The 24,478-nt window shown below is 40.6% G+C and overlaps 2 protein-coding genes across 3 annotated transcripts; one reads left to right on the plus strand and one right to left on the minus strand.

Moving 5' to 3' along the window:
- Positions 1–2,344: 2,344 nt before the first annotated feature.
- Positions 2,345–8,590, plus strand: errfi1a (ERBB receptor feedback inhibitor 1a). 2 transcript variants are annotated; one of them, XM_026348780.1, is made up of 4 exons: positions 2,345–2,544; positions 4,946–5,151; positions 5,346–5,434; positions 5,591–8,590. In XM_026348780.1, the coding sequence occupies exons 2-4, from the start codon at positions 5,000–5,002 to the stop codon at positions 6,667–6,669; spliced, it is 1,320 nt and encodes a 439-aa protein (XP_026204565.1). In that variant the 5' UTR covers positions 2,345–2,544; positions 4,946–4,999; the 3' UTR covers positions 6,670–8,590. The 2 variants fall into 2 exon arrangements, with proteins under 2 accessions (XP_026204565.1, XP_026204566.1); XM_026348781.1 differs by lacking the exon at positions 2,345–2,544 and having other exon boundaries at positions 5,142–5,252.
- Positions 8,591–12,718: 4,128 nt separating this feature from the next.
- Positions 12,719–23,137, minus strand: LOC113153449 (cell wall protein DAN4). Its single transcript, XM_033325983.1, is given in 12 exon segments — positions 12,719–12,780; positions 12,877–12,944; positions 13,037–13,201; positions 13,322–13,487; positions 13,618–13,820; positions 13,915–13,979; positions 14,096–14,220; positions 14,444–14,845; positions 15,315–15,382; positions 15,474–15,502; positions 22,440–22,543; positions 23,065–23,137. Coding segments are annotated over 12 exon segments (1,530 nt in total).
- Positions 23,138–24,478: the final 1,341 nt, after the last annotated feature.

Here is a 24,478-nt window from a genome sequence, read left to right on the forward strand (position 1 = left end):
CGTACTTTTTAAATGCTTAGCACAAAAATCAAAACCACAAAGTCTCTGCAGACACAAATTGGCTTTAAAGGTCACTTAAAGGGAGGAAGTTGCAATTTGTTGACTGCAAAATATTATATCATTACAGTTTAAACCTGTCTTTTGTTGAAGAGAAGAAATGCAAACACAGCAAATCCAAACTCAAGTGACACCTATTTACTAAAAATCTTCTTTACGTCACAGTGATGCACCACTGAACCTACTGCTGCTGTTTGTTTTTATATCACTGTGAACTTTGGACGCAGGTTGAATATGCATGTAATTAAATTACCTCAGCAGTCAGGGGCAATCAATGCTGTGACCTCCTTCGTGAATAAATCATTTACACATATTACAGTTTTTTTTGTTTGTTTGTTTTGTTTTGTTTTTGCTATAGCCTTGTTTCCAACAAAACTCCACCCTTCCTGTTGGTGAGTGATTGAAAAGGAATCAGCATAGTAATCAGCTGACAGACTGTGGCCTCGCTTCAAAAGTACACTATTGTGTTGGAGTGTGAGCCACAAAGGGAAATTCCTTTCTGTTCTAAGGACTTGAAGGGAACAGGAGCCAAGAGTGTCACTTTTTTAAAGGAGAATTTGGGATGTTGTGGTTAAATCACCGTATGAGTCATGCAACAGATCCAAAGAAAAAGCCAAGTAATGTTTCCTGAGAAGCATGTCCGCTGTGACATGACTTCTCTCATTAAATCTGTCTCGCTGACGGTGCTTATCTCCCTCCCTTGCTTCTTCTTTTTTCCCTCCCTTTCTAACTTTATAAGGAACTTCCTGTGAGTGGTGACATCACAGCGTGGTAAGGAGAGGGGGCGGTGGAGTGGGAGGAGTGATGGTTTGGACATAAAGCCTTTTTACCCCAGCCAATGTGTGTTTGGGACGAGTTTTGATAAGAGAGTCAGGGCAGTAAAGCAGGAAAACAAATAAACACATGCTTCACTGAGGTGGATTTAATTTACATGTCCTCTACGTTTTAAATGTTACCTCTATTGTCATGGGGGAGTGTTTTCTGCACGCTGTAAATATTTTTTTATTAATAGGGACGAATACAATAGCAAAATTTAAACCACTTCCACTGCTACGGTCACAACTGCCTCAAAGGAATCTAAACAATGTGCCTTAAATTAAACAGGGGGGATTAGTGAGAGCCTGGTTCATGTATGGCTAACATGTAATGATAAGCCCTTTGGGTTTGGGGCCCCCCCTGTGCCTGAGCTGTAAAGGATTTACTAACTCCAGCACAAGAACACTCTGTTCTCTCTGCGCACACACACACACACACACACACACACACACACACACACACACACACACACACACACACACACACACACACACACACGTGCGTATTGATTCAGCACACAGGTTGTCTGTATCTTTTGTACTGCTGTATTTGGTTTGTGCATGTATGTCAGTGCTGGGTTTGTTTAGCCTGGTTCGATTAGGTGACATAGTTAATTCAACACTACTTAGGGTATAAGTAGGCTAAGTGACTGGAAACAGGGGTGTGAGTGGTTATTCTTTTGTATTAGATGTATGTATGTCAAACCTGCAGCCTTTACCTAATTACTGTGTGTTTAAGTGAACGTTAAGTCAGGTAATCAGTGAAAATTCAACTAAAAGAAAATACTCCGGGTAATCTGATAAGCATGAAACTAAACAACCCGGGCTCCATTGTGTTGTTAGAAGAACACTGAATGTTTCTGGGTCTGTTTCTGTTCCTGCTGTCTGTGTTATCAACCCTGGAGCCATCCTCGTTACTGCTTCTGCCTCCCTGCATCTTTGCAGTTCAGTTTGCAGTGCTTTTGTTCTTGAAACCCCACAGGAGACACATTTCAATACAAAATAGGTCATAAAATGTAAACATCGGAAAGGACAAACCTGTTGCCCGATGTCTGCAAACACAGCAGTGTGCACTGCATTTGACAACAACAGGGCAGTAATTGAATTAAGTCAGGGAGCTGCTGCTTGTGTAACTATCTGCAACATGTTGAGGTGTTTTACTGAACACCTTTTATTCCCTACAGCACTGAACCAGCCTGTCAGCTGCGTACGCTTGTGTCCACTCTGTCCTCTGACGCTAAAAGTAGTGATAAATGAAGCTCTGCAGACTTTGATCACAGCAAGCTGACTTCTGCTTGAATTAGCCCCCATATGTTTAGCTCATGGGTGATTCTGCAATCCCTGTGTGCGCTCATGCTGTGCTGCTGCACGTACGCTGCAGAAGACGGTGGTAAAACTGAAGCCTGCGCCTTTAAGGGCAAGTGTGGAAGGAGGAGCCGCGGTGCGTCTCCAGTCTGGAGGTTATAAAACTGGGCTCAGTACAATAGTAGACTTATCTGAAACTGTCACATTTTAACTGGCGCGTCATGGATTCGCTGGCGTCCTGTTCCTGATGCAATAGAAATCTGAAGATCACAGGCTCTAGTTGAAAAAAACAAAGCGAGGCGCTATATTTTGCCAGAGAGGAGCGTAAAGGGGGTCGGTCGGCGGCGGGAGCTGCGAGTTGATTTGGGTAAGTTTAGAAAGGAGTTGGGACTATGTGGTGTTTTCTCTACTGGATGAACTCATGTCTGTTGTTGTGAATGTTGGTGACAGCACTGGTTGATGCAGTCTTCAGGTCCCACAGGGATCATTACAATAATTTAAATCTTGTTTTATATTTGGACGGATAGAGCAAATTATTCAGGTGATGAAATTCTTCATGTAGCTGAAATCACGCGGATCACTTTAAAAAAAAAGCGCATAAATAAACCAGATATTTGTAATAAATAAAGTTTATATGATGTGTGTTTTATTATATTTAAAATATAAGATAGGGATTTGTTTTTTCTGTGCCTTACATAACTTTTATCCGATTGCACACACACACACACACACACACAACACACACACACATATAACCTGGTTTTATTCTTACAATATTTAATATTTATTTCTACTTTACTCAAACTCGGCGGGAAGTAATTCATTCCGTGTCATCATTAGGTGGCCTTGCCAGATAGCTGATTTGTGTGTTGTGGTGTGAGTCACCTGCCTGCTAGAGGCCTTTTAACCATTATTATCTCAATCCGGTAAAGTGAGGGGGTGTGCGCGCTGTTTGCTCGCCGCACAGGTAGAGCGGGTATGGTTGCTCGGAAACCGCTGCAGGGGTGTCATGAGCGGGGTGTGAACTGTGTGTGACTGCTGCAGTCCTGTATCAAAGGCAGACTATCTGCTGATGTGAGCTCTGCACAGCACCCATGGGCTCTGTGTCACCTCCACACACACAGGCTGCACATCTGCAGACTAAAAAAAACAAAAACAAACAACAACAAACAACAAACAAAACAGCCCCATTCTCTGGTGAAGTGACCAGAATGAGTGTCTTTAAAGGATTCCTCCTGAGATGGGTAACGCTCTGCATGACTACACATCATTTGTTTAATCCTGTTGCCTGTAAATGCTGCTATGGAGAACTGCCAGAAAGAACTGTCTCTGCACCTGTTGCAAGAGGAAGCACAAGCCCCTCGGGGTTCATTATCAGGGATCATGTTGCTTCCCGTCCCTGCCGAACCGAATCGATGGCCCTGGGCAGGGGGGGGGGGATGGCGTGCCTTGTTGGGCAGCTTGGCTCAGGCTGATGCCTCAGGCTTCCTGTTGTTTTAGAGCTTTGTTTCTAACCAGCTGTCAGGGCAGCACATAAAATGGCTCACAGGAGACCAGGAGCAAGGGGGTCCGTGTTCCTCTCAGTCATCACTCAGCGTGTCTCTGGGTGTGCATGCAGCTCATTTGTGGTCTTCAGCAGAGATAACCGCCAGTTTTATGGATCCACCTGTTTTGGTGCTTTCAGAAAAATAGCATTCGCAGTGTTAGGACTACTGCTGGTGCACCAAAGCGATACAGATACTACCACTGTGAACTCAGACACCGTGTACAACAACTATAGAGCCAAATTGATGTTCCAAACTAATTCATGCAGAGCTTGTGACGTACAGAGTATCGTAATCCTGTGTGAGGCAAAAAATAAAAATAAATAAATCCCATGAAATCTCTCTACCAGTGAAACCTTGACCTCTGAAATGTCTGCCGGGTTTCTGCCCCTCTGTTTATTGTACACATTGTCTCGTCAGTCGTGACACATACGTGACAGGACACAAACATTCAGTTCATTTGACATGAGGAGTTCTTGCAACATAAGGTACATCTCTGGTAACAGGAGCAGCCCCTTCCTCTGCTGTTCAGGACGAGCAGGATTGCAGCACTGGAGTGCAGCGCAGTCAGGTTTTAAAACAAACTGTAAACCTATAGAGAGCAGTCGCACAGCAGTCGGACATGCTGTTATAAACTGTTGTATTCTGTATGTTTTCTGTTTTATTGTGTGTTTTCTACATGTTTTTGGTGTAATATCACATCGTCACACTCACTGTTCCTACTTTATTACTTTCTAATTAGGTAAATCCTATTAAAAATAAGAATATAGAACCTATGCTTAATCCCATTTACTTCAGGTCAGCTGTTATAAAAAAATAGATTTAAATCTTATCTTTGTTATCTTATCTTATTTTAGTTTTTATCATTCAATTGCTTTTATGGGTTCTGTGTAAAACACTGGGACTAGAACATTATGAATGACAGTGTGCTCTCTCTTCAGGGTGTGTTGGGAAATACCCTTTCACCTGGGCTTTGTCATTTCTCTGAGATTTTCATCTCGTCTCATAGACGACAGATGAGGACATAACTAAATATTTGGCCGGCAGAGAGGGGGAGACTAATAATTTGAAATTTGCTTTGTATTCTACTTTGTGACTCACTAGAGGAGCTCACTCTGGTTTCAGAGAGTATTTTTCAGTGTGCTGCCACATGTTCTCTTCATCTGCTTTTGCTTTCAGCCTCCTTTCACTGTCATTCATGACTGTGTCTTGGCTTTGTTACAGCTACACTAGAAGCAGGGGCAGCCAGCCGGGTGAGCTGAGTGTTTCCTGGCTTTGATGCGACCCGAGTGTGCCTGGAGCATGTCCACAGTGGGCCTGACTGCCCAGGAGATCTCTTTTCCCATAGAAAACCCCTTCCTACGGGGCAGTTACTGTCACAGCATGGCTGGATCCAAACCCTCCTGGAGCCATCGCCATGAGCTGGACAAGTGAGTGTTCAGATGCCAGGACTAGTAGTCCATTAGGGGGAGGTTGTTAGAAATGAACGATTTTTCAAATCTGCATGACATGCTGAAGTTTTATGGTTCAGGTCAGTCTGAGATTCCTTGTTAAGTACAACAATATGTCACTTGGTTAATTGAAAGCTATACTAATCTAAAATCTAAATGTTCTTCTTTAACAGCTTCTACTTCAGTATGAACACAGCACACACGGATCATAGTTCTCGAGCCCAACAGAAGGGGCCACCTCCACCATCTCTAAGTTTTGAGAGTAAGTTCATGATCTGACTGAATAACACACATATACTGCATTGCATGTTTTGTGAATCATCTCCTACAAAGACAGAATGTAAGTGATTTTCCAGAAATAAAGAGAACCCTAGTGCTACTGCGCCATTAATGTGGTGGTTATTTTCCTCTCTGATAGGACATAAACACAATCCCAACACACAGAGGTTACCTCCAAAGAAGTCACGGCCCTCCCAACTTCCCCTGTCATGCAGCATTGAACCCTCCACTCCAAGTCCCGCCGACGATGACCAGGTGGTCCCCTCATTCCAGAGGCTGTCGGTGTACGAGTGCAGCCCGCCACAGACTCCAGGCAGATGCTCAAAGCCTCTGCCCCCTATCCCTCCACAAACAGACATCTCCCCTGAACAGGCAATGGACAATGAGGTAGAATTTTTCACAAGTTCGGACGAGAGCTGCTGCCTGGTGTCTGATCAGTGTTCAAAATCATCTCCTTTTCGATATGGGGCCCTCAGCCGCAGGAGCCTCAGAGACTATGGGCAGATTAACTATGCTTACTATGATGGTCCATTAGCACCGCAAAGCCAGAGACAGCCCCATCAAACACATCCTCCACAGGAAGTGCGGGAACAGTATGAGCAGCAGCGGCAGGAACCACCTGAGCCAGTGGTCTGCCAGAGACAGCAGGACAAAGCTCAGAGGAGGCTCCGACGCTCTCACTCTGGTCCGGCTGGATCCCTGAACAAGCCCTCATTGTGGCGTCTCACATGTCACAAACGCCACCCCCACAGTACGGACAAGCCAGAGGTGCCACCCCCTATCCCTCCCCGAGCAATCAAGGCAGGAGACTACCGCCGCTGGTCAGCAGAGGTCTCATCCGGAGCTTACAGTGATGAGGACAAACCACCCAAGGTCCCCCCAAGAGAACGTCTGTCCACAGGCAGCTCTCGCACCCCCAGCCCCAAGAGCCTACCGACATATATTAACGGGGTGATGCCCCCAACCCAAAGCTTTGCACCAGATCCCAAATATGTAAGCTGTCGAGGTTTACAGAGACAAAACAGTGAGGGTTCCCCCTGCATCCTTCCTGTGATAGAAGATGGCAAGAAGGTCAGCACCACACATTACTATCTCATGCCTCAGCGGACTGCTTTCATGGACTCCTCCTGTGTCATGGACAGCCCTGCAGCTCACAACGCAGACGTATCAGACTGGGACTGCCACACCCGGCAGAAAGCACATGTGGATTTAGTATGAAAGGTTTTAGTGGAAGTAGCAGAAGACTCTTCTGTACACGAGTTAAAAACCACTTTACAAAATGGTGAAATCGGACGCTAACAACCCTAAACTGCTGCTTTTGCTGTTTTTTTTTTAACCCCTTATGTATTCTGATCACACAGGGTATGTGCGTACCGTATTCAGTTACTGGTTATGTTTGAATAGCTATTACGACCGAGATACTCTATGTAAGAATTGTATCTCTGACTATAGATTGTGGGTGAAATTTGACATTGTAGAGCTTATTTTTGATATGATTTTTATTTCATGACATTCACTATTGTGCTGTCTTTGCTGATGATGTGGTACAGACAGAAGGTACAAGCAGGTCTTGAACCTCACGCGCTCAGTGTTGTGTTTCTGGAAGGTTGCGGCTGTTTTGTGAGATGCACTGGAGCATTTTCACTGTATCTGAAACGGGGACAAAAGGTCAGTAATGTAACCATGCATCGGTTAATATATGAAGTCTAAACACAAGGCCAATTAATCTTTAACAAAATGAAGGATGCTAGCACACAAATCTCTATTCTGTTTGCTATTATGTATCAACACTGATATGGTTTCCCTGCCTTGATGAAGTTTTAGTCTTACTCATATCTGTGTTCATTTGTGTTTCCCACGTGGCGCGTTGTCATGGTACATTTTGTACTAACAAGTGGGTACATTACTGGTAGCTATGCATGTTTCCATTGAAATGTCTAGTGCAGCTTATGTGGTTTAGTTCTGTGTTCATGAGTGTTTTTGTGTTTATGTATGTGTGCGTGAACATGTTTGTGCATGTGAAAGGCAGTAGGAAGAGTGTTCCGGTGATACTATATCGATTGACTTCAGACAATTAAGGAGAAAATTGTCAACCATACTTGTTACTGTGTCTGCTTGTTTGCAGCGCCTGCTTAATAGAGTGCACACATTTGATGGTTTTCTTACAGTGTCCAGGTCTCTCTTTTTTTTTTTTTTTTTTTTGCACAGTAATTGCTCTGTTGATGTGAATGTACGCCATCCTTGCTGAAATTCTCTCAAACAGTTGGAGGAGCTTATTTTTGATCAAGCTGTGAGTCATTACTTGAAACGTAGTTGTCTCAAGTACTACCTCCCTTTAAATATTAAACCTCTATGTCATATACTTCACATTTACCTTGTGTTCAAAGGCAAAACCTGAAATTATAAACCACTAACTCTGTGGTAAACGGCTTCTTATGTGACCTGGCACAAAACTGTAATTGAGTTAAGAGTAAGTCATTTCGAACCGGATATCCAAAAGCAAAGATTTTTAGATCACGCAGATCTTAGATTACAGAGATGTTGGGTTTACTTGTTAACATAGATGTATTACAAAGACAGTGCAGGGTTTACCTGCTCGACACAGACTTTTCCTGTTCTGCTCATGCATTCCTGCCTTACATGATTGCAGTGGGTGTGGTCTGAGAGACTTTGGCTGCTGGCAGCCTAGAAAATCTATGAATTTTATTGTTGTAGATTATTCAGGAAGCATCAGGGTGGTATAGTAAATGTAGCACATGTATTGAAGTAACCCTTGGTATCAAACATGGTGTTCAGTTTGGGAAACAGATAACTGCTAAGGTCAAATGGTCATTGAAGTATGCTTTTTCTCTCCCTCCTGCTCACAGAAACTTGCCGACGCAATATTGCTTCTGACTTAAATGTCTGAAAATGTTTACATCATACAGTACACTATTTAATCTTAAGGTATTCACATGTCTTATTAGAAATAATAAAACTGAATGAAGAAAAGAAATAACTTCTCTGCTGTGGTGAAGATATGCTCTGGGAGAGTACAGTATGCTGTGTACAGTATTTAACAATTCCATGTTGTTATGAGTAGTCGATATAGTATATAGTCTTTAAAAAGAAAGCAAAAATAAATGGACTTATTTATGAGCCTGCTTCGTTCTGTTTCTTGAATCTGTCAAGAGTGAACTCTTAACTCAGCTGTTTGGCCTGTTTTATCACCCACACACCCTCATACTGTGCCTTATTGTGACTGGCCTCTATCCAGAGAAGGAAGAGTGAATTACAATGGTCGACTGACAGGTGTACAGTATATTGCCTTCCTCTTCCTGGTTATAACAAAGTCTCCTCCTACATGACTGCTCAGATGCTCCCTTGCAGCCAGCTTTGAACCCACAGGTTTTTGAGCACTTAACAATGTTACAAGTGTTTTACTCTTGACTTGAATCCATGTGGTTAGGCATGGAGCCGAAACCACAGTTAACCACTGAGAATTAGAGGTTAAATAATGAGTGAATAAACTACTATATCCACCATGATCTCTGCCATAGCAACTAATTTTGCATTGTCTCAAAGGAACAAAAAGCCTCAGTTTGAACTATCTAGGCTACATGAAAACCCTTTCACCTGGTTCACTCCTAGGCGAGCTGCTAGGCGACAGCATGGGTGGCGACTATAGCAACTAAAGAAAGGTTGCTCATTTTAAATATAGTCTGTTGGGTGCAACAGAGATCGAAAGCCAAATGAATTAAGAAGACACGTGGTGTGAGATTAGCCTCTGAATCAATAAAAAAGATAAACACAGGCAATGTTTTGCTCACAGACATTGCTTTTGTTCAGGCTCCACTTGCACCATTTTCATGACTTTTGACTTGACTTGAAAAACCATTTGACAGATTTGGTCTTAGACACACAAGAGATCATTGCGATTCTGATTTCTGTGGCTTGTTCTGTAGTCTTTCTTCTTAAAGCCACACAAGGCCCTTTGCTTCCTGACTTGTGTTCAGTTCACACATTGAGGATGTGGGATAACAAATATATTTTTGGCCTCAGCAATTAATTAGATATAGGTCCTTGGCTGGCTCTCTTGGTAGATTATCAAGTAGAGCAAACTCTTTTTAATGATAAGAATTATTACAGTTCATTAATTGCTGTGCCGCTTCTACTGATAAGCTTACACCTGTCTGAGTGGAAGTGTCTGCCCTTTAACACAAGTCTCCCGCGGTGCACAAATCTGCATTTTATGAAGATTTAGTAGAGGGAGCAATGTTTAAAAAAACCTAATGTGTCACAATAGCACTACTCTAACAGTAATAGAACCTTAATAGAATATAATCCTTGCTCACAATATTTATAATCATGCAGGAAACCTAGAGTATGTTCTATAGATGGACTCAATAAATAAAGCTACTTCTTAAGAAAATTATATTTAAATATGATATAGTATTTTCAAACAATATTAGCAAACACCGTATTGCTGAAAGATCTCACCCCGAGATTGAGTTTGAATGTTGAGCTGTTACTGTTTTACTTTCATGCAAAACAAAGAATAAAATCTTAATAGGTTGAATGCAACTTTTATCTTCAATAGTAACATTCACAAGTACACCTACAAACTGTCAAACCAGTTTCTTCTGCAGACATGAGGCTGGAGTTCCTCATATTCTATTTTTGAAATGTTTAACATAAACTTACTGGTTCACGCCTGGTTCACACATTCAAAACTTTTGTTGAATCAATCTACAAAGCACCTGCTGTTTCAATCTATGTAACATTAAATCTATACACTATATTTAAAACTTACATTTACTAACATTCTGTGCATTTTTTATTTGTCACCATACAAACAATGAACTAATATTAATAAAAGGGTAGTTATTAGTAAATGTATATAAGGTTACTGTTGCTGAGTCAGTAGAATATCTAATAAATAATGAGGATGTGAGCTGCAAAACACATTTGACCAGTTAAAATAGAAAAAGTTGCTACGGCATTCTTATGGTTACATAATAATTTTATATAAATAATAAATAGTGTAACAAAATATTTCTAATGTTGAATTCAGTTGCTATTCTGGGATGATTCCTGAATGTTACTGTATGCTAGCTCTTATCTATTTTATGCAATATGAAATTTACATAAATATACATTATGTTATAGCAAGAAAATCAATGTCTCCAAATAGTAATCCAAAAAGCAAATCATTTCAAAACATGCATGTATTGTAAAATGTGATGATTAATTCCACTGCGGTGGTTTTTTGTTTTGGTGTAATGTTTCTTATCATTTGTGAGGGGTGGACACAGTTGTGAATATTTAACTCTGGCCTTCATGCAGCTGGTTAAATTTTACTCAGGTCAGGGTACTATAACACATCATGGGAAGGTAAAGAAAGTGGTCACTGGTGTTTCTAATGTCTTCAGCCTCTAGGTGGAGACAAATAGACAACAATGGTTCACAAAAGACATCAGCAAATGTTTTGTTACTGTTCAGGATGTGCACACACATTTTGCGGAGCAGTGGAACAAAAACAGATCTCAGCAGTGTCAGTATAACTAGTCAGATTCACTGGAACAATATTATTAACCTGAAATGTTCTGTACTGATAAAGCTGACGTCACTCATTGCTGACCACGTACAAAAGAGTGTCACTGCTCAGATTGATTAAACCACAAAGCATTTTCAGATCACTCTCATCCACCCTGTAGGAGGTATCTATCATCCTGGACTCTGTTCACTTATCCATTGTGCTCTTTTCACATGCTGCAAAGGCAAAACATAATTGTATGATTATGTTATCTTAACTATTAATTATTGTGTGGTAAATTTGAGCAATGGTTGCAATGCCCAATGCTCCAGTGTGAAGCTTAATGAAGAAGGAGGTGCTATTACTTTTATTGCTGATGTCTATTATTGTTGAGTTTTCCTTCTTTTTGAATTTTCTTTGTCAAAATGTCTAATGTCAAATTTTAATTCTACCACCCATTCTATGATAACTCCTTATCATAGAATGGACCAGACAAACCAAACTTTTTGTGATTTTTGTAGAATACTACTCTATGGATGCCTGTAAATAAAGGGCATGCGTTTTTACCTTTAAATTTCCAAACCTGTAAAAGGTGTGAAATCTAATACACAGCTACCTTCTGCAGACATGCTTGACATACTAAAGAATTGGAGCTGTCACACCACCATGTGGGTAGCTATGAAACTGCAAATGTGGAACACATAGTTAAGTTTAGGTAATAGAAACACCTCCCTGTCAGTCAGTGCAAACCATATTGAACTCTTATACCATACTGCCACCTGCTGGAGAGTTTGGAACAACTTCAAAACTTGTAGTGCTTAATATGTTAAATTGAGTGTGTGAACACCATGTATTGACTGGAGAAACAATTCCATTCTTGAGCGGGAATAGCTGCATGTATTTAGAGACTACAGATTAAGATTACACAAGGCCAAAAGGTTTACTTTCCACAGAATAAATAATGGATTATACAATTGATATTAAAGTAAAAAAAACTGAAATGTGCTGCCAGACATTCCCATTTATAACGCATTTTTTAAAACCTGGTGTTATGATCAGTTGAGAAAAATTAAACAAAACTAATAATTTCCAAAGTCGTGGATTTTCTCTACATCACAGCAGATTTGTTCAATTAGGAGACTACAAACAATGTAGAATTTGTGTGTGTGAAGATCCACCAAACCACCAAACCACGCCTGGTTGCGCTGTGAACTGACTTAAATTTGGTGTGATTTAAGTTTCTTATATATGTACTGAAACTTGATCTGCATCGGTTCCAGTTCTAATCATAATTCTTGACATAGTGTTTATCAGTACTGCATGAGAAACAATCTAAAAGCTGAAAAAACAAATAGTTATGTCTGGATCAACAACACTGAAGTCTGAGTTTTCATGTTTATTTTTATAAGAAGCTACAGAGAATCACAATAATATAAATAAAGCCATAAATACTACAACAACTCATTAGTAGTTAATTATTCTATCTGTACAAGTGGTAGAGATGTTTAATTTTCTTTACTGTTAGCATTAAAAACATTTTTTATTAATTATAATAAATTTGTCTGTGCTGTAGCCTTCATGTTTAAGACATCTGAATATGTTGGTGTGACCTGAAACAACAACACAAAGATCATGTTTTTAAAAAATGAACTATAATCTTATATATATCTGTAGTAGACTGCAGCAGTTACTTATATTTTATGTATGTAACATGAAAATATCAAACAAGAATACCTGCTACTGGATGTCATTTTATAGATGTCACCTAAAACCGGTTGTTGTGTATGAGCCTGCAACTCCAAAGTCTAGATCTCCTGGGCAAAAGAATATGATAATTTTTAAAATGTTAAAATTGCTAATTGCAAATGGGGATAAATTGTTTGCAGAATTTTTAACAAACCAAAACACACCTGTGTTAGAGAAGTCAAAGAAATCCTCTAAAGCAGATAATTGTCTGTTGTAGGAGTTCCTCCTTTTCCTAAAGTAGAAAGAACGTTTTATTAACTTTACATAAAAATATTTTCTTCTTCTGCATATTATATAGGAAAATTTTGAGGCATCACAACTCACCAGACATTCGTATATTTCTTTTTGGCAATGACAGCGATAATAATGATTATCAAGAGCAAAAGGGCTCCTGCCAGAGATCCAAATAGTGCTGCATAGAAACCAGAGCCCCAACGGAAGAGGTCACACTGTGGACCATAATACTGCTCCAGGCTAGACTCATAGCACCTGAGGCCACAAAGAGTGAACTCAATTAATAAGTCATAAATTATAATAATAATAAAAAAAAAAACCACATTGGGATATTTAATTTATATCTTGATTTTAAAATATAAAGTCATTGCTCACCTGCAGATAGGCCCTTTGTAAATTTCATTGAAACACTCTCCATGCTGATGACAGTAATCAATATTTGTCTTGCAAAGCCCAGCACATTTCCACTGACCGTTGTTAATTACAGCAGTGTAATTTGCAAACAGGCTGCAGTTAATGTAAGGCTTCAGGTCTGTGATATCTGATTAATGAAAACATAATGTCAAAGTGATGTAGTTTTCATTTTGTACAAGCACATAAAAATAAAAAAAGTTTGAAAAAATACTGAATGATTAAAAAAACTGGCAAGTTCAGAATTGACGCTCACTTACTGGAAATAACAGGAGGCTCAAAGCTGATTCCATTTAGCTTCACACTGCTATTATTAAGGGCCTGAGAAATCTTATTTAGGTTCTTTGTGTCATTCAGGATTGAAATCAACACCCCATCAAGTTGAGTGTTGACAAACTGGATTTCAGTTTCATTGTTTGGATAACTGTACTCGGCCACACTCTGTACAACAACACTTCCTTCCCTAGATTAGAAAAATAGAAATATATCACCAAAAGAAAACAGCTTGCACTCATTTAAAAAGTAACAGAGATTATTAAAGACAAACAAAAACCTACGATAACTTGATGACTTCTACTTTTTTAAAAGATTGTGGAGCTGCTTCTTTGCACAGTGCTGCAAGCTGAAACAAAAGGAAAAATACAAAAACGAATTAATGTTATATTATCATGTAAAGAAACATAGAAAACACACACTTTAGCAAAAGATATAAAAAAATTAAAAATAAAAATTCTCTACCTGCACTATTAATGTGTTGATCAAATGTAACGACTGAGGTGAGTTTAAATTTTCAAAAGCTGAAAGATAGGTCATCTGTATTTCTAAAGTAAAATTTGCTTTTCGAGTTGGTATTGCTCCAGCATCTGCAAAAAAATAAAAAATAATGAAATTAAATAATTTTAGTGAAAACTGCAATACAATGTTTACATCAACACTATCTAGACAGACAGAAATTCAATGTTAAAATCAAATTAACTTTAACAATTTGTAATGATTACAATTCTATAAACTGATAAAGATATCTATACATTCAAAAAATATGTATTTTAGCAAAATCAAAAATAGTTGGCGGGGAGAAAAACTCACCAATATGAGCTGAGGTGTCATTATATCCAAAAGAGCAGTCTTCCCCAAACACAAAGTCTTCACATTGGCAATGACATCTTCCCAGTGTGGTGCTGAATTTACAAGTGCCTGCTAAACATTGGCAATCCTTCTCCGTGCACTGAAAAATTGTAGTTGGTGATGTCACAGTGGCTGTAGAATTTGAAAGAGGGACAATGCCAGACGTTATGTTTGCGCTAATTATTTCTGTTGTTGTGGCCTTTGAAGTGTTTGATGTTGCCAAATTGGACGTGAACGATGAGCTAGCTGTTGATGAAGTTGATGATGTCTGTGTGGATGTGGAAGAAACTGGTGATGTAGTGGTAATTCTGGAAGTGGAATTCTGTGTAGGGAGAACTGTTGAAGATGATGTAGTTGTTGAAACTGTCGCAGGGGAAGGATGTTGCACAGTGGTGGTTGAAATTTCTGTTCCAGTGTATGCTGTCAAGGATGAAGTACTTGTGGATTCTGACACTGGCTTAGTTTCTTGTGAGGAAGTAGGCTCTGTGGAAGATGTTTGATGAACACTTGACGTAAGCGTTGTTCCTTGTGATGTTGCTTCAGTTACTGGAACAGCTGTAGATAAGTGTGACACTGTTGGTTCATTTGTAGATGTAGAAGAAACTGCTGATGTAGAAAGCGTTGCTGAACCTGTGGCAGAGGAAAGATTTTCCACAGTGGATGTTGTAGATTCAGTCATTTCATGGGTTGATGTTTCTGTTGCAGTGGATACCGTCGAAGATAGAGAACTTGTGAAAAATTCTGTGGAACTGCTGGTTATGGTAGGAGGCAAAGTCTTTGCTGTTGTAGATTCAGAATTTGGATTAGTTGAAGTTTCTGTTGCAGTGGATACCGTCGAAGATAAAGAACTTGTCAACGATTCTGTGGAACTGCTGGTTATGGTGGGTGGCAAAGTCTTTGCTGTTGTAGATTCAGAATTTGGATTAGTTGAAGTTTCTGTTGCAGTGGATACCGTCGAAGCTGAGAAAGTGGTTTCACTTGTCAATGTTACTGGTTTAGTTTCTTGTGAGGAAGTAGGCTCTGCAGAAGATGTTTGATGAACACTTGACGTAAGCGTTGTTCCTTGTGATGTTGCTTCAGTTACTGGAACAGCTGTAGATAAGTGTGACACTGTTGGTTCATTTGTAGATGTAGAAGAAACTGCTGATGTAGAAAGCGTTGCTGAACCTGTGGCAGAGGAAGGATTTTCCACAGTGGATGTTGGAGTTTCTGTGTTTTGAATTGTTGAGGTTGGTATGGTATCTGTATGTGTAGAGGTTGCATATGATTCTGTAGAACTGCTGGTTATGGTGGGTGGCAAAGTCTTTGCTGTTGTAGATTCAGTCAGTTCATGAGTTGAAGTCTCTGTTGCAGTGGATACCGTCGAAGATAAAGAGCTTGTAAACGATTCAGTAGAACTGCTGGTTATGGTTGGTGTTAAAGTCTTTGCAGTTGTAGATTCAGAATTTGGATTAGTTGAAGTTTCTGTTGCAGTGGATACCGTCGAAGCTGAGAAAGTGGTTTCACTTGTCAATGTCACTGGCTTAGTTTCTTGTGAGGAAGTAGGCTCTGCAGAAGATGTTTGATGAACACTTGACGTAAGCGTTGTTCCTTGTGATGTTGCTTCAGTTACTGGAACAGCTGTAGATAAGTGTGACACTGTTGGTTCATTTGTAGATGTAGAAGAAACTGCTGATGTAGAAAGCGTTGCTGAACCTGTGGCAGAGGAAGGATTTTCCAAAGTGGATGTTGGAGTTTCTGTGTTTTGAATTGTTGAGGTTGGTATGGTATCTGTCTGTGTAGAGGTTGCATATGATTCTGTAGAACTGCTGGTTATGGTGGGTGGCAAAGTCTTTGCTGTTGTAGATTCAGTCAGTTCATGAGTTGAAGTCTCTGTTGCAGTGGATACTGTCGAAGATAAAGAACTTGTCAACAATTCTGTGTAACTGCTAGTTATGGTGGGTGGAAAAGTCTTTGCTGTTGTAGATTCAAAATTTGGATTAGTGGAAGTTTCTGTTGCAGTGGATACCGTCGAAGTTGAGAAAGTGGTTTCACTTGTCAATGTTACTGGTTTAGTTTCTTGTGAGGAAGTAGGCTCTGCAGAAGATGTTTGATGAACACTTGACGTAAGCGTTGTCCCTTGTGATGTTGCTTCAGTTCCTGGAACAGCTGTAGATAAGTGTGACACTGTTGGTTCATTTGTTGATGTAGACAGCGTTGCTGAACCTGTGGCAGAGGAAGGATTTTCCACAGTGGATGTTGTAGATTCAGTCATTTCATGAGTTGATGTTTCTGTTGCAGTGGATACCGTCGAAGATAAAGAGCTTGTAAACGATTCAGTAGAACTGCTGGTTATGGTTGGTGGCAATGTATTTGCTGTTGTAGATTCAGAATTTGGATTAGTTGAAGTTTCTGTTGCAGTGGATACCGTCGAAGCTGAGAAAGTGGTTTCACTTGTCAATGTCACTGGCTTAGTTTCTTGTGAGGAAGTAGGCTCTGCAGAAGATGTTTGATGAACACTTGACGTAAGCGTTGTTCCTTGTGATGTTGCTTCAGTTACTGGAACAGCTGTAGATAAATGTGACACTGTTGGTTCATTTGTAGATGTAGAAGAAACTCCTGATGTAGAAAGCGTTTTTGAACCTGTGGCAGAGGAAGGATTTTCCACAGTGGATGTTGGAGTTTCTGTGTTTTGAATTGTTGAGGTTGGTATGGTATCTGTATGTGTAGAGGTTGCATATGATTCTGTAGAACTGCTGGTTATGGTGGGTGGCAAAGTCTTTGCTGTTGTAGATTCAGTCAGTTCATGAGTTGAAGTCTCTGTTGCAGTGGATACCGTCGAAGATAAAGAGCTTGTGAACAATTCTGTAGAACTGCTGGTTATGGTTGGTGGCAATGTATTTGCTGTTGTAGATTCAGAATTTGGATTAGTTGAAGTTTCTGTTGCAGTGGATACCGTCGAAGCAGAGAAAGTGGTTTCACTTGTCAATGTTACTGGTTTAGTTTCTTGTGAAGAAGTAGGCTCTGCAGAAGATGTTTGATGAACACTTGACGTAAGCGTTGTTCCTTGTGATGTTGCTTCAGTTACTGGAATAGCTGTAGATAAGTGCGACACTGTTGGTTCATTTGTAGATGTAGAAGAAACTGCTGATGTAGAAAGCGTTGCTGAACCTGTGGCAGAGGAAGGATTTTCCACAGTGGATGTTGGAGTTTCTGTGTTTTGAATTGTTGAGGTTGGTATGGTATCTGTATGTGTAGAGGTTGCATATGATTCTGTAGAACTGCTGGTTATGGTGGGTGGCAAAGTCTTTGCTGTTGTAGATTCAGTCAGTTCATGAGTTGAAGTCTCAGTTGCAGTGGATACCGTCGAAGATAAAGAGCTTGTAAACGATTCAGTAGAACTGCTGGTTATGGTGGGTGGCAAAGTCTTTGCTGTTGTAGATTCAGAATTTGGATTAGTTGAAGTTTCTGTTGCAGTGGATACCGTCGAAGCTGAGAAAGTGGTTTCACTTGTCAATGTTACTGGTTTAGTTTCTTGTGAAGAAGTAGGCTCTGCAGAAGATGTTTGATGAACACTTGACGTAAGCGTTGTTCCTTGTGTTGTTGCTTCAGTTACTGGAACAGCTGTAGATAAGTGTGACACTGTTGGTTCATTAGTAGATGTAGAAGAAACTGCTGATGTAGAAAGCGTTGCTGAACCTGTGGCAGAGGAAGGATTTTCCACAGTGGATGTTGGAGTTTCTGTGTTTTGAATTGTTGAGGTTGGTATGGTATCTGTCTGTGTAGAGGTTGCATATGATTCTGTAGAACTGCTGGTTATGGTGGGTGGCAAAGTCTTTGCAGTTGTAGATTCAGAATTTGGATTAGTTGAAGTTTCTGTTGCAGTGGATACCGTCGAAGCTGAGAAAGTGGTTTCACTTGTCAATGTCACTGGCTTAGTTTCTTGTGAAGAAGTAGGCTCTGCAGAAGATGTTTGATGAACACTTGACGTAAGCGTTGTTCCTTGTGATGTTGCTTCAGTTACTGGAACAGCTGTAGATAAGTGTGACACTGTTGGTTCATTTGTAGACGTAGAAGAAACTGCTGATGTAGAAAGCGTTGCTGAACCTGTGGCAGAGGAAGGATTTTCCACAGTGGATGTTGGAGTTTCTGTGTTTTGAATTGTTGAGGTTGGTATGGTATCTGTATGTGTAGAGGTTGCATATGATTCTGTAGAACTGCTGGTTATGGTGGGTGGCAAAGTCTTTGCTGTTGTAGATTCAGAATTTGGATTAGTTGAAGTTTCTGTTGCAGTGGATACCGTCGAAGTTGAGAAAGTGGTTTCACTTGTCAATGTTACTGGTTTAGTTTCTTGTGAGGAAGTAGGCTCTGCAGAAGATGTTTGATGAACACTTGACGTAAGCGTTGTCCCTTGTGATGTTGCTTCAGTTCCTGGAACAGCTGTAGATAAGTGTGACACTGTTGGTTCATTTGTAGATGTAGAAGAAACTCCTGATGTAGAAAGCGTTGCTGAACCTGTGGCAGAGGAAGGATTTTCCACAGTGGATGTTGGAGTTTCTGTGTTTTGAATTGTTGAGGTTGGTATGGTATCTGTATGTGTAGAGGTTGCATATGATTCTGTAGAACTGCTGGTTATGGTGGGTGGCAAAGTCTTTGCTGTTGTAGATTCAGTCAGTTCATGAGTTGAAGTCTCTGTTGCAGTGGATACCGTCGAAGATAAAGAGCTTGTAAACGATTCAGTAGAACTGCTGGTTATGGTGGGTGGCAAAGTCTTTGCAGTTGTAGATTCAGAATTTGGATTAGTTGAAGTTTCTGTTGCAGTGGATACCGTCGAAGCTGAGAAAGTGGTTTCACTTGTCAATGTCACTGGTTTAGTTTCTTGTGAAGAAGTAGGCTCTGCAGAAGATGTTTGATGAACACTTGACGTAAGCGTTGTTCCTTGTGATGTTGCTTCAGTTCCTGGAACAGCTGTAGATAAGTGTGACACTGTTGGTTCATTTGTTGATGTAGACAGCGTTGCTGAACCTGTGGCAGAGGAAGGATTTTCCACAGTGGATGTTGGAGTTTCTGTGTTTTGAATTGTTGAGGTTGGTATGGTATCTGTATGTGTAGAGGTTGCATATGAATCTGTAGAACTGCTGGTAATGGCTGGTGGCAAAGTCTTTGCTGTTGTAGATTCAGTCAGTTCATGAGTTGAAGTCTCTGTTGCAGTGGATACCGTCGAAGATAAAGAGCTTGTAAACGATTCAGTAGAACTGCTGGTTATGGTGGGTGGCAAAGTCTTTGCAGTTGTAGATTCAGAATTTGGATTAGTTGAAGTTTCTGTTGCAGTGGATACCGTCGAAGCTGAGAAAGTGGTTTCACTTGTCAATGTCACTGGCTTAGTTTCTTGTGATGAAGTAGGCTCTGCAGAAGATGTTTGATGAACACTTGACGTAAGCGTTGTTCCTTGTGATGTTGCTTCAGTTACTGGAACAGCTGTAGATAAGTGTGACACTGTTGGTTCATTTGTAGATGAAGAAGAAACTGCTGATGTAGAAAGCGTTGCTGAACCTGTGGCAGAGGAAGGATTTTCCAAAGTGGATGTTGGAGTTTCTGTGTTTTGAATTGTTGAGGTTGGTATGGTATCTGTCTGTGTAGAGGTTGCATATGATTCTGTAGAACTGCTGGTTATGGTGGGTGGCAAAGTCTTTGCTGTTGTAGATTCAGTCAGTTCATGAGTTGAAGTCTCTGTTGCAGTGGATACCGTCGAAGATAAAGAGCTTGTAAACGATTCAGTAGAACTGCTGGTTATGGTTGGTGGCAAAGTCTTTGCAGTTGTAGATTCAGAATTGGGATTAGTTGAAGTTTCTGTTGCAGTGGATACCGTCGAAGCTGAGAAAGTGGTTTCACTTGTCAATGTCACTGGCTTAGTTTCTTGTGAGGAAGTAGGCTCTGCAGAAGATGTTTGATGAACACTTGACGTAAGCGTTGTTCCTTGTGATGTTGCTTCAGTTACTGGAACAGCTGTAGATAAGTGTGACACTGTTGGTTCATTAGTAGATGTAGAAGAAACTGCTGATGTAGAAAGCGTTGCTGAACCTGTGGCAGAGGAAGGATTTTCCAAAGTGGATGTTGGAGTTTCTGTGTTTTGAATTGTTGAGGTTGGTATGGTATCTGTCTGTGTAGAGGTTGCATATGATTCTGTAGAACTGCTGGTTATGGTGGGTGGCAAAGTCTTTGCTGTTGTAGATTCAGTCAGTTCATGAGTTGAAGTCTCAGTTGCAGTGGATACCGTCGAAGATAAAGAGCTTGTGAACAATTCTGTAGAACTGCTGGTTATGGTGGGTGGCAAAGTCTTTGCTGTTGTAGATTCAGAATTTGGATTAGTTGAAGTTTCTGTTGCAGTGGATACCGTCGAAGATAAAGAGCTTGTGAACAATTTTGTAGAACTGCTGGTTATGGTTGGTGGCAATGTATTTGCTGTTGTAGATTCAGAATTTGGATTAGTTGAAGTTTCTGTTGCAGTGGATACCGTCGAAGCAGAGAAAGTGGTTTCACTTGTCAATGTCACTGGCTTAGTTTCTTGTGAAGAAGTAGGCTCTGCAGAAGATGTTTGATGAACACTTGACGTAAGCGTTGTTCCTTGTGATGTTGCTTCAGTTACTGGAACAGCTGTAGATAAATGTGACACTGTTGGTTCATTTGTAGATGTAGAAGAAACTCCTGATGTAGAAAGCGTTTTTGAACCTGTGGCAGAGGAAGGATTTTCCACAGTGGATGTTGGAGTTTCTGTGTTTTGAATTGTTGAGGTTGGTATGGTATCTGTATGTGTAGAGGTTGCATATGATTCTGTAGAACTGCTGGTTATGGTGGGTGGCAAAGTCTTTGCTGTTGTAGATTCAGTCAGTTCATGGGTAGAAGTCTCTGTTGCAGTAGATACCGTCGAAGATAAAGAGCTTGTGAACAATTCTGTAGAACTGCTGGTTATGGTTGGTGGCAATGTATTTGCTGTTGTAGATTCAGAATTTGGATTAGTTGAAGTTTCTGTTGCAGTGGATACCGTCGAAGCAGAGAAAGTGGTTTCACTTGTCAATGTTACTGGTTTAGTTTCTTGTGAGGAAGTAGGCTCTGCAGAAGATGTTTGATGAACACTTGACGTAAGCGTTGTTCCTTGTGATGTTGCTTCAGTTACTGGAATAGCTGTAGATAAGTGCGACACTGTTGGTTCATTTGTAGATGTAGAAGAAACTGCTGATGTAGAAAGCGTTGCTGAACCTGTGGCAGAGGAAGGATTTTCCACAGTGGATGTTGGAGTTTCTGTGTTTTGAATTGTTGAGGTTGGTATGGTATCTGTATGTGTAGAGGTTGCATATGATTCTGTAGAACTGCTGGTAATGGTGGGTGGCAAAGTCTTTGCTGTTGTAGATTCAGTCAGTTCATGAGTTGAAGTCTCTGTTGCAGTGGATACCGTCGAAGATAAAGAGCTTGTAAACGATTCAGTAGAACTGCTGGTTATGGTGGGTGGCAAAGTCTTTGCTGTTGTAGATTCAGAATTTGGATTAGTTGAAGTTTCTGTTGCAGTGGATACCGTCGAAGCTGAGAAAGTGGTTTCACTTGTCAATGTTACTGGTTTAGTTTCTTGTGAAGAAGTAGGCTCTGCAGAAGATGTTTGATGAACACTTGACGTAAGCGTTGTTCCTTGTGTTGTTGCTTCAGTTACTGGAACAGCTGTAGATAAGTGTGACACTGTTGGTTCATTAGTAGATGTAGAAGAAACTGCTGATGTAGAAAGCGTTGCTGAACCTGTGGCAGAGGAAGGATTTTCCACAGTGGATGTTGGAGTTTCTGTGTTTTGAATTGTTGAGGTTGGTATGGTATCTGTCTGTGTAGAGGTTGCATATGATTCTGTAGAACTGCTGGTTATGGTGGGTGGCAAAGTCTTTGCTGTTGTAGATTCAGTCAGTTCATGAGTTGAAGTCTCTGTTGCAGTGGATACTGTCGAAGATAAAGAACTTGTCAACGATTCAGTAGAACTGCTGGTTATAGTGGGTGGCAAAGTCTTTGCAGTTGTAGATTCAGAATTGGGATTAGTTGAAGTTTCTGTTGCAGTGGATACCGTCGAAGTTGAGAAAGTGGTTTCACTTGTCAATGTCACTGGCTTAGTTTCTTGTGAAGAAGTAGGCTCTGCAGAAGATGTTTGATGAACACTTGACGTAAGCGTTGTTCCTTGTGATGTTGCTTCAGTTACTGGAACAGCTGTAGATAAGTGTGACACTGTTGGTTCATTTGTAGATGTAGAAGAAACTGCTGATGTAGAAAGCGTTGCTGAACCTGTGGCAGAGGAAGGATTTTCCACAGTGGATGTTGGAGTTTCTGTGTTTTGAATTGTTGAGGTTGGTATGGTATCTGTCTGTGTAGAGGTTGCATATGATTCTGTAGAACTGCTGGTTATGGTGGGTGGCAAAGTCTTTGCTGTTGTAGATTCAGAATTTGGATTAGTTGAAGTTTCTGTTGCAGTGGATACCGTCGAAGTTGAGAAAGTGGTTTCACTTGTCAATGTTACTGGTTTAGTTTCTTGTGAGGAAGTAGGCTCTGCAGAAGATGTTTGATGAACACTTGACGTAAGCGTTGTCCCTTGTGATGTTGCTTCAGTTCCTGGAACAGCTGTAGATAAGTGTGACACTGTTGGTTCATTTGTAGATGTAGAAGAAACTGCTGATGTAGAAAGCGTTGCTGAACCTGTGGCAGAGGAAGGATTTTCCACAGTGGATGTTGGAGTTTCTGTGTTTTGAATTGTTGAGGTTGGTATGGTATCTGTCTGTGTAGAGGTTGCATATGATTCTGTAGAACTGCTGGTTATGGTGGGTGGCAAAGTCTTTGCTGTTGTAGATTCAGTCAGTTCATGAGTTGAAGTCTCTGTTGCAGTGGATACCGTCGAAGATAAAGAGCTTGTAAACGATTCAGTAGAACTGCTGGTTATGGTTGGTGGCAAAGTCTTTGCTGTTGTAGATTCAGAATTTGGATTAGTTGAAGTTTCTGTTGCAGTGGATACCGTCCAAGCAGAGAAAGTGGTTTCACTTGTCAATGTCACTGGCTTAGTTTCTTGTGAAGAAGTAGGCTCTGCAGAAGATGTTTGATGAACACTTGACGTAAGCGTTGTTCCTTGTGATGTTGCTTCAGTTACTGGAACAGCTGTAGATAAGTGTGACACTGTTGGTTCATTTGTAGATGAAGAAGAAACTGCTGATGTAGAAAGCGTTGCTGAACCTGTGGCAGAGGAAGGATTTTCCAAAGTGGATGTTGGAGTTTCTGTGTTTTGAATTGTTGAGGTTGGTATGGTATCTGTCTGTGTAGAGGTTGCATATGATTCTGTAGAACTGCTGGTTATGGTGGGTGGCAAAGTCTTTGCTGTTGTAGATTCAGTCAGTTCATGAGTTGAAGTCTCTGTTGCAGTGGATACCGTCGAAGATAAAGAGCTTGTAAACGATTCAGTAGAACTGCTGGTTATGGTTGGTGGCAAAGTCTTTGCAGTTGTAGATTCAGAATTTGGATTAGTTGAAGTTTCTGTTGCAGTGGATACCGTCGAAGCTGAGAAAGTGGTTTCACTTGTCAATGTCACTGGCTTAGTTTCTTGTGAGGAAGTAGGCTCTGCAGAAGATGTTTGATGAACACTTGACGTAAGCGTTGTTCCTTGTGATGTTGCTTCAGTTACTGGAACAGCTGTAGATAAGTGTGACACTGTTGGTTCATTAGTAGATGTAGAAGAAACTGCTGATGTAGAAAGCGTTGCTGAACCTGTGGCAGAGGAAGGATTTTCCAAAGTGGATGTTGGAGTTTCTGTGTTTTGAATTGTTGAGGTTGGTATGGTATCTGTCTGTGTAGAGGTTGCATATGATTCTGTAGAACTGCTGGTTATGGTGGGTGGCAAAGTCTTTGCTGTTGTAGATTCAGTCAGTTCATGAGTTGAAGTCTCAGTTGCAGTGGATACCGTCGAAGATAAAGAGCTTGTGAACAATTCTGTAGAACTGCTGGTTA

Source organism: Anabas testudineus, chromosome 5, assembly GCF_900324465.2.
Source record: "Anabas testudineus chromosome 5, fAnaTes1.2, whole genome shotgun sequence".
Taxonomy (NCBI): Eukaryota; Metazoa; Chordata; class Actinopteri; order Anabantiformes; family Anabantidae; genus Anabas; species Anabas testudineus.

Excerpts from the sequence above, each read along its gene's own strand:
- errfi1a (XM_026348780.1), top strand. The coding sequence starts at position 5,000 with ATGCGACCCGAGTGTGCCTGGAGCATGTCCACAGTGGGCCTGACTGCC. Across the intron at positions 5,152-5,345 it reads CATCGCCATGAGCTGGACAA|CTTCTACTTCAGTATGAACA; the intron begins GTGAGTGTTCAG and ends CTTCTTTAACAG. Across the intron at positions 5,435-5,590 it reads ACCATCTCTAAGTTTTGAGA|GACATAAACACAATCCCAAC; the intron begins GTAAGTTCATGA and ends CCTCTCTGATAG.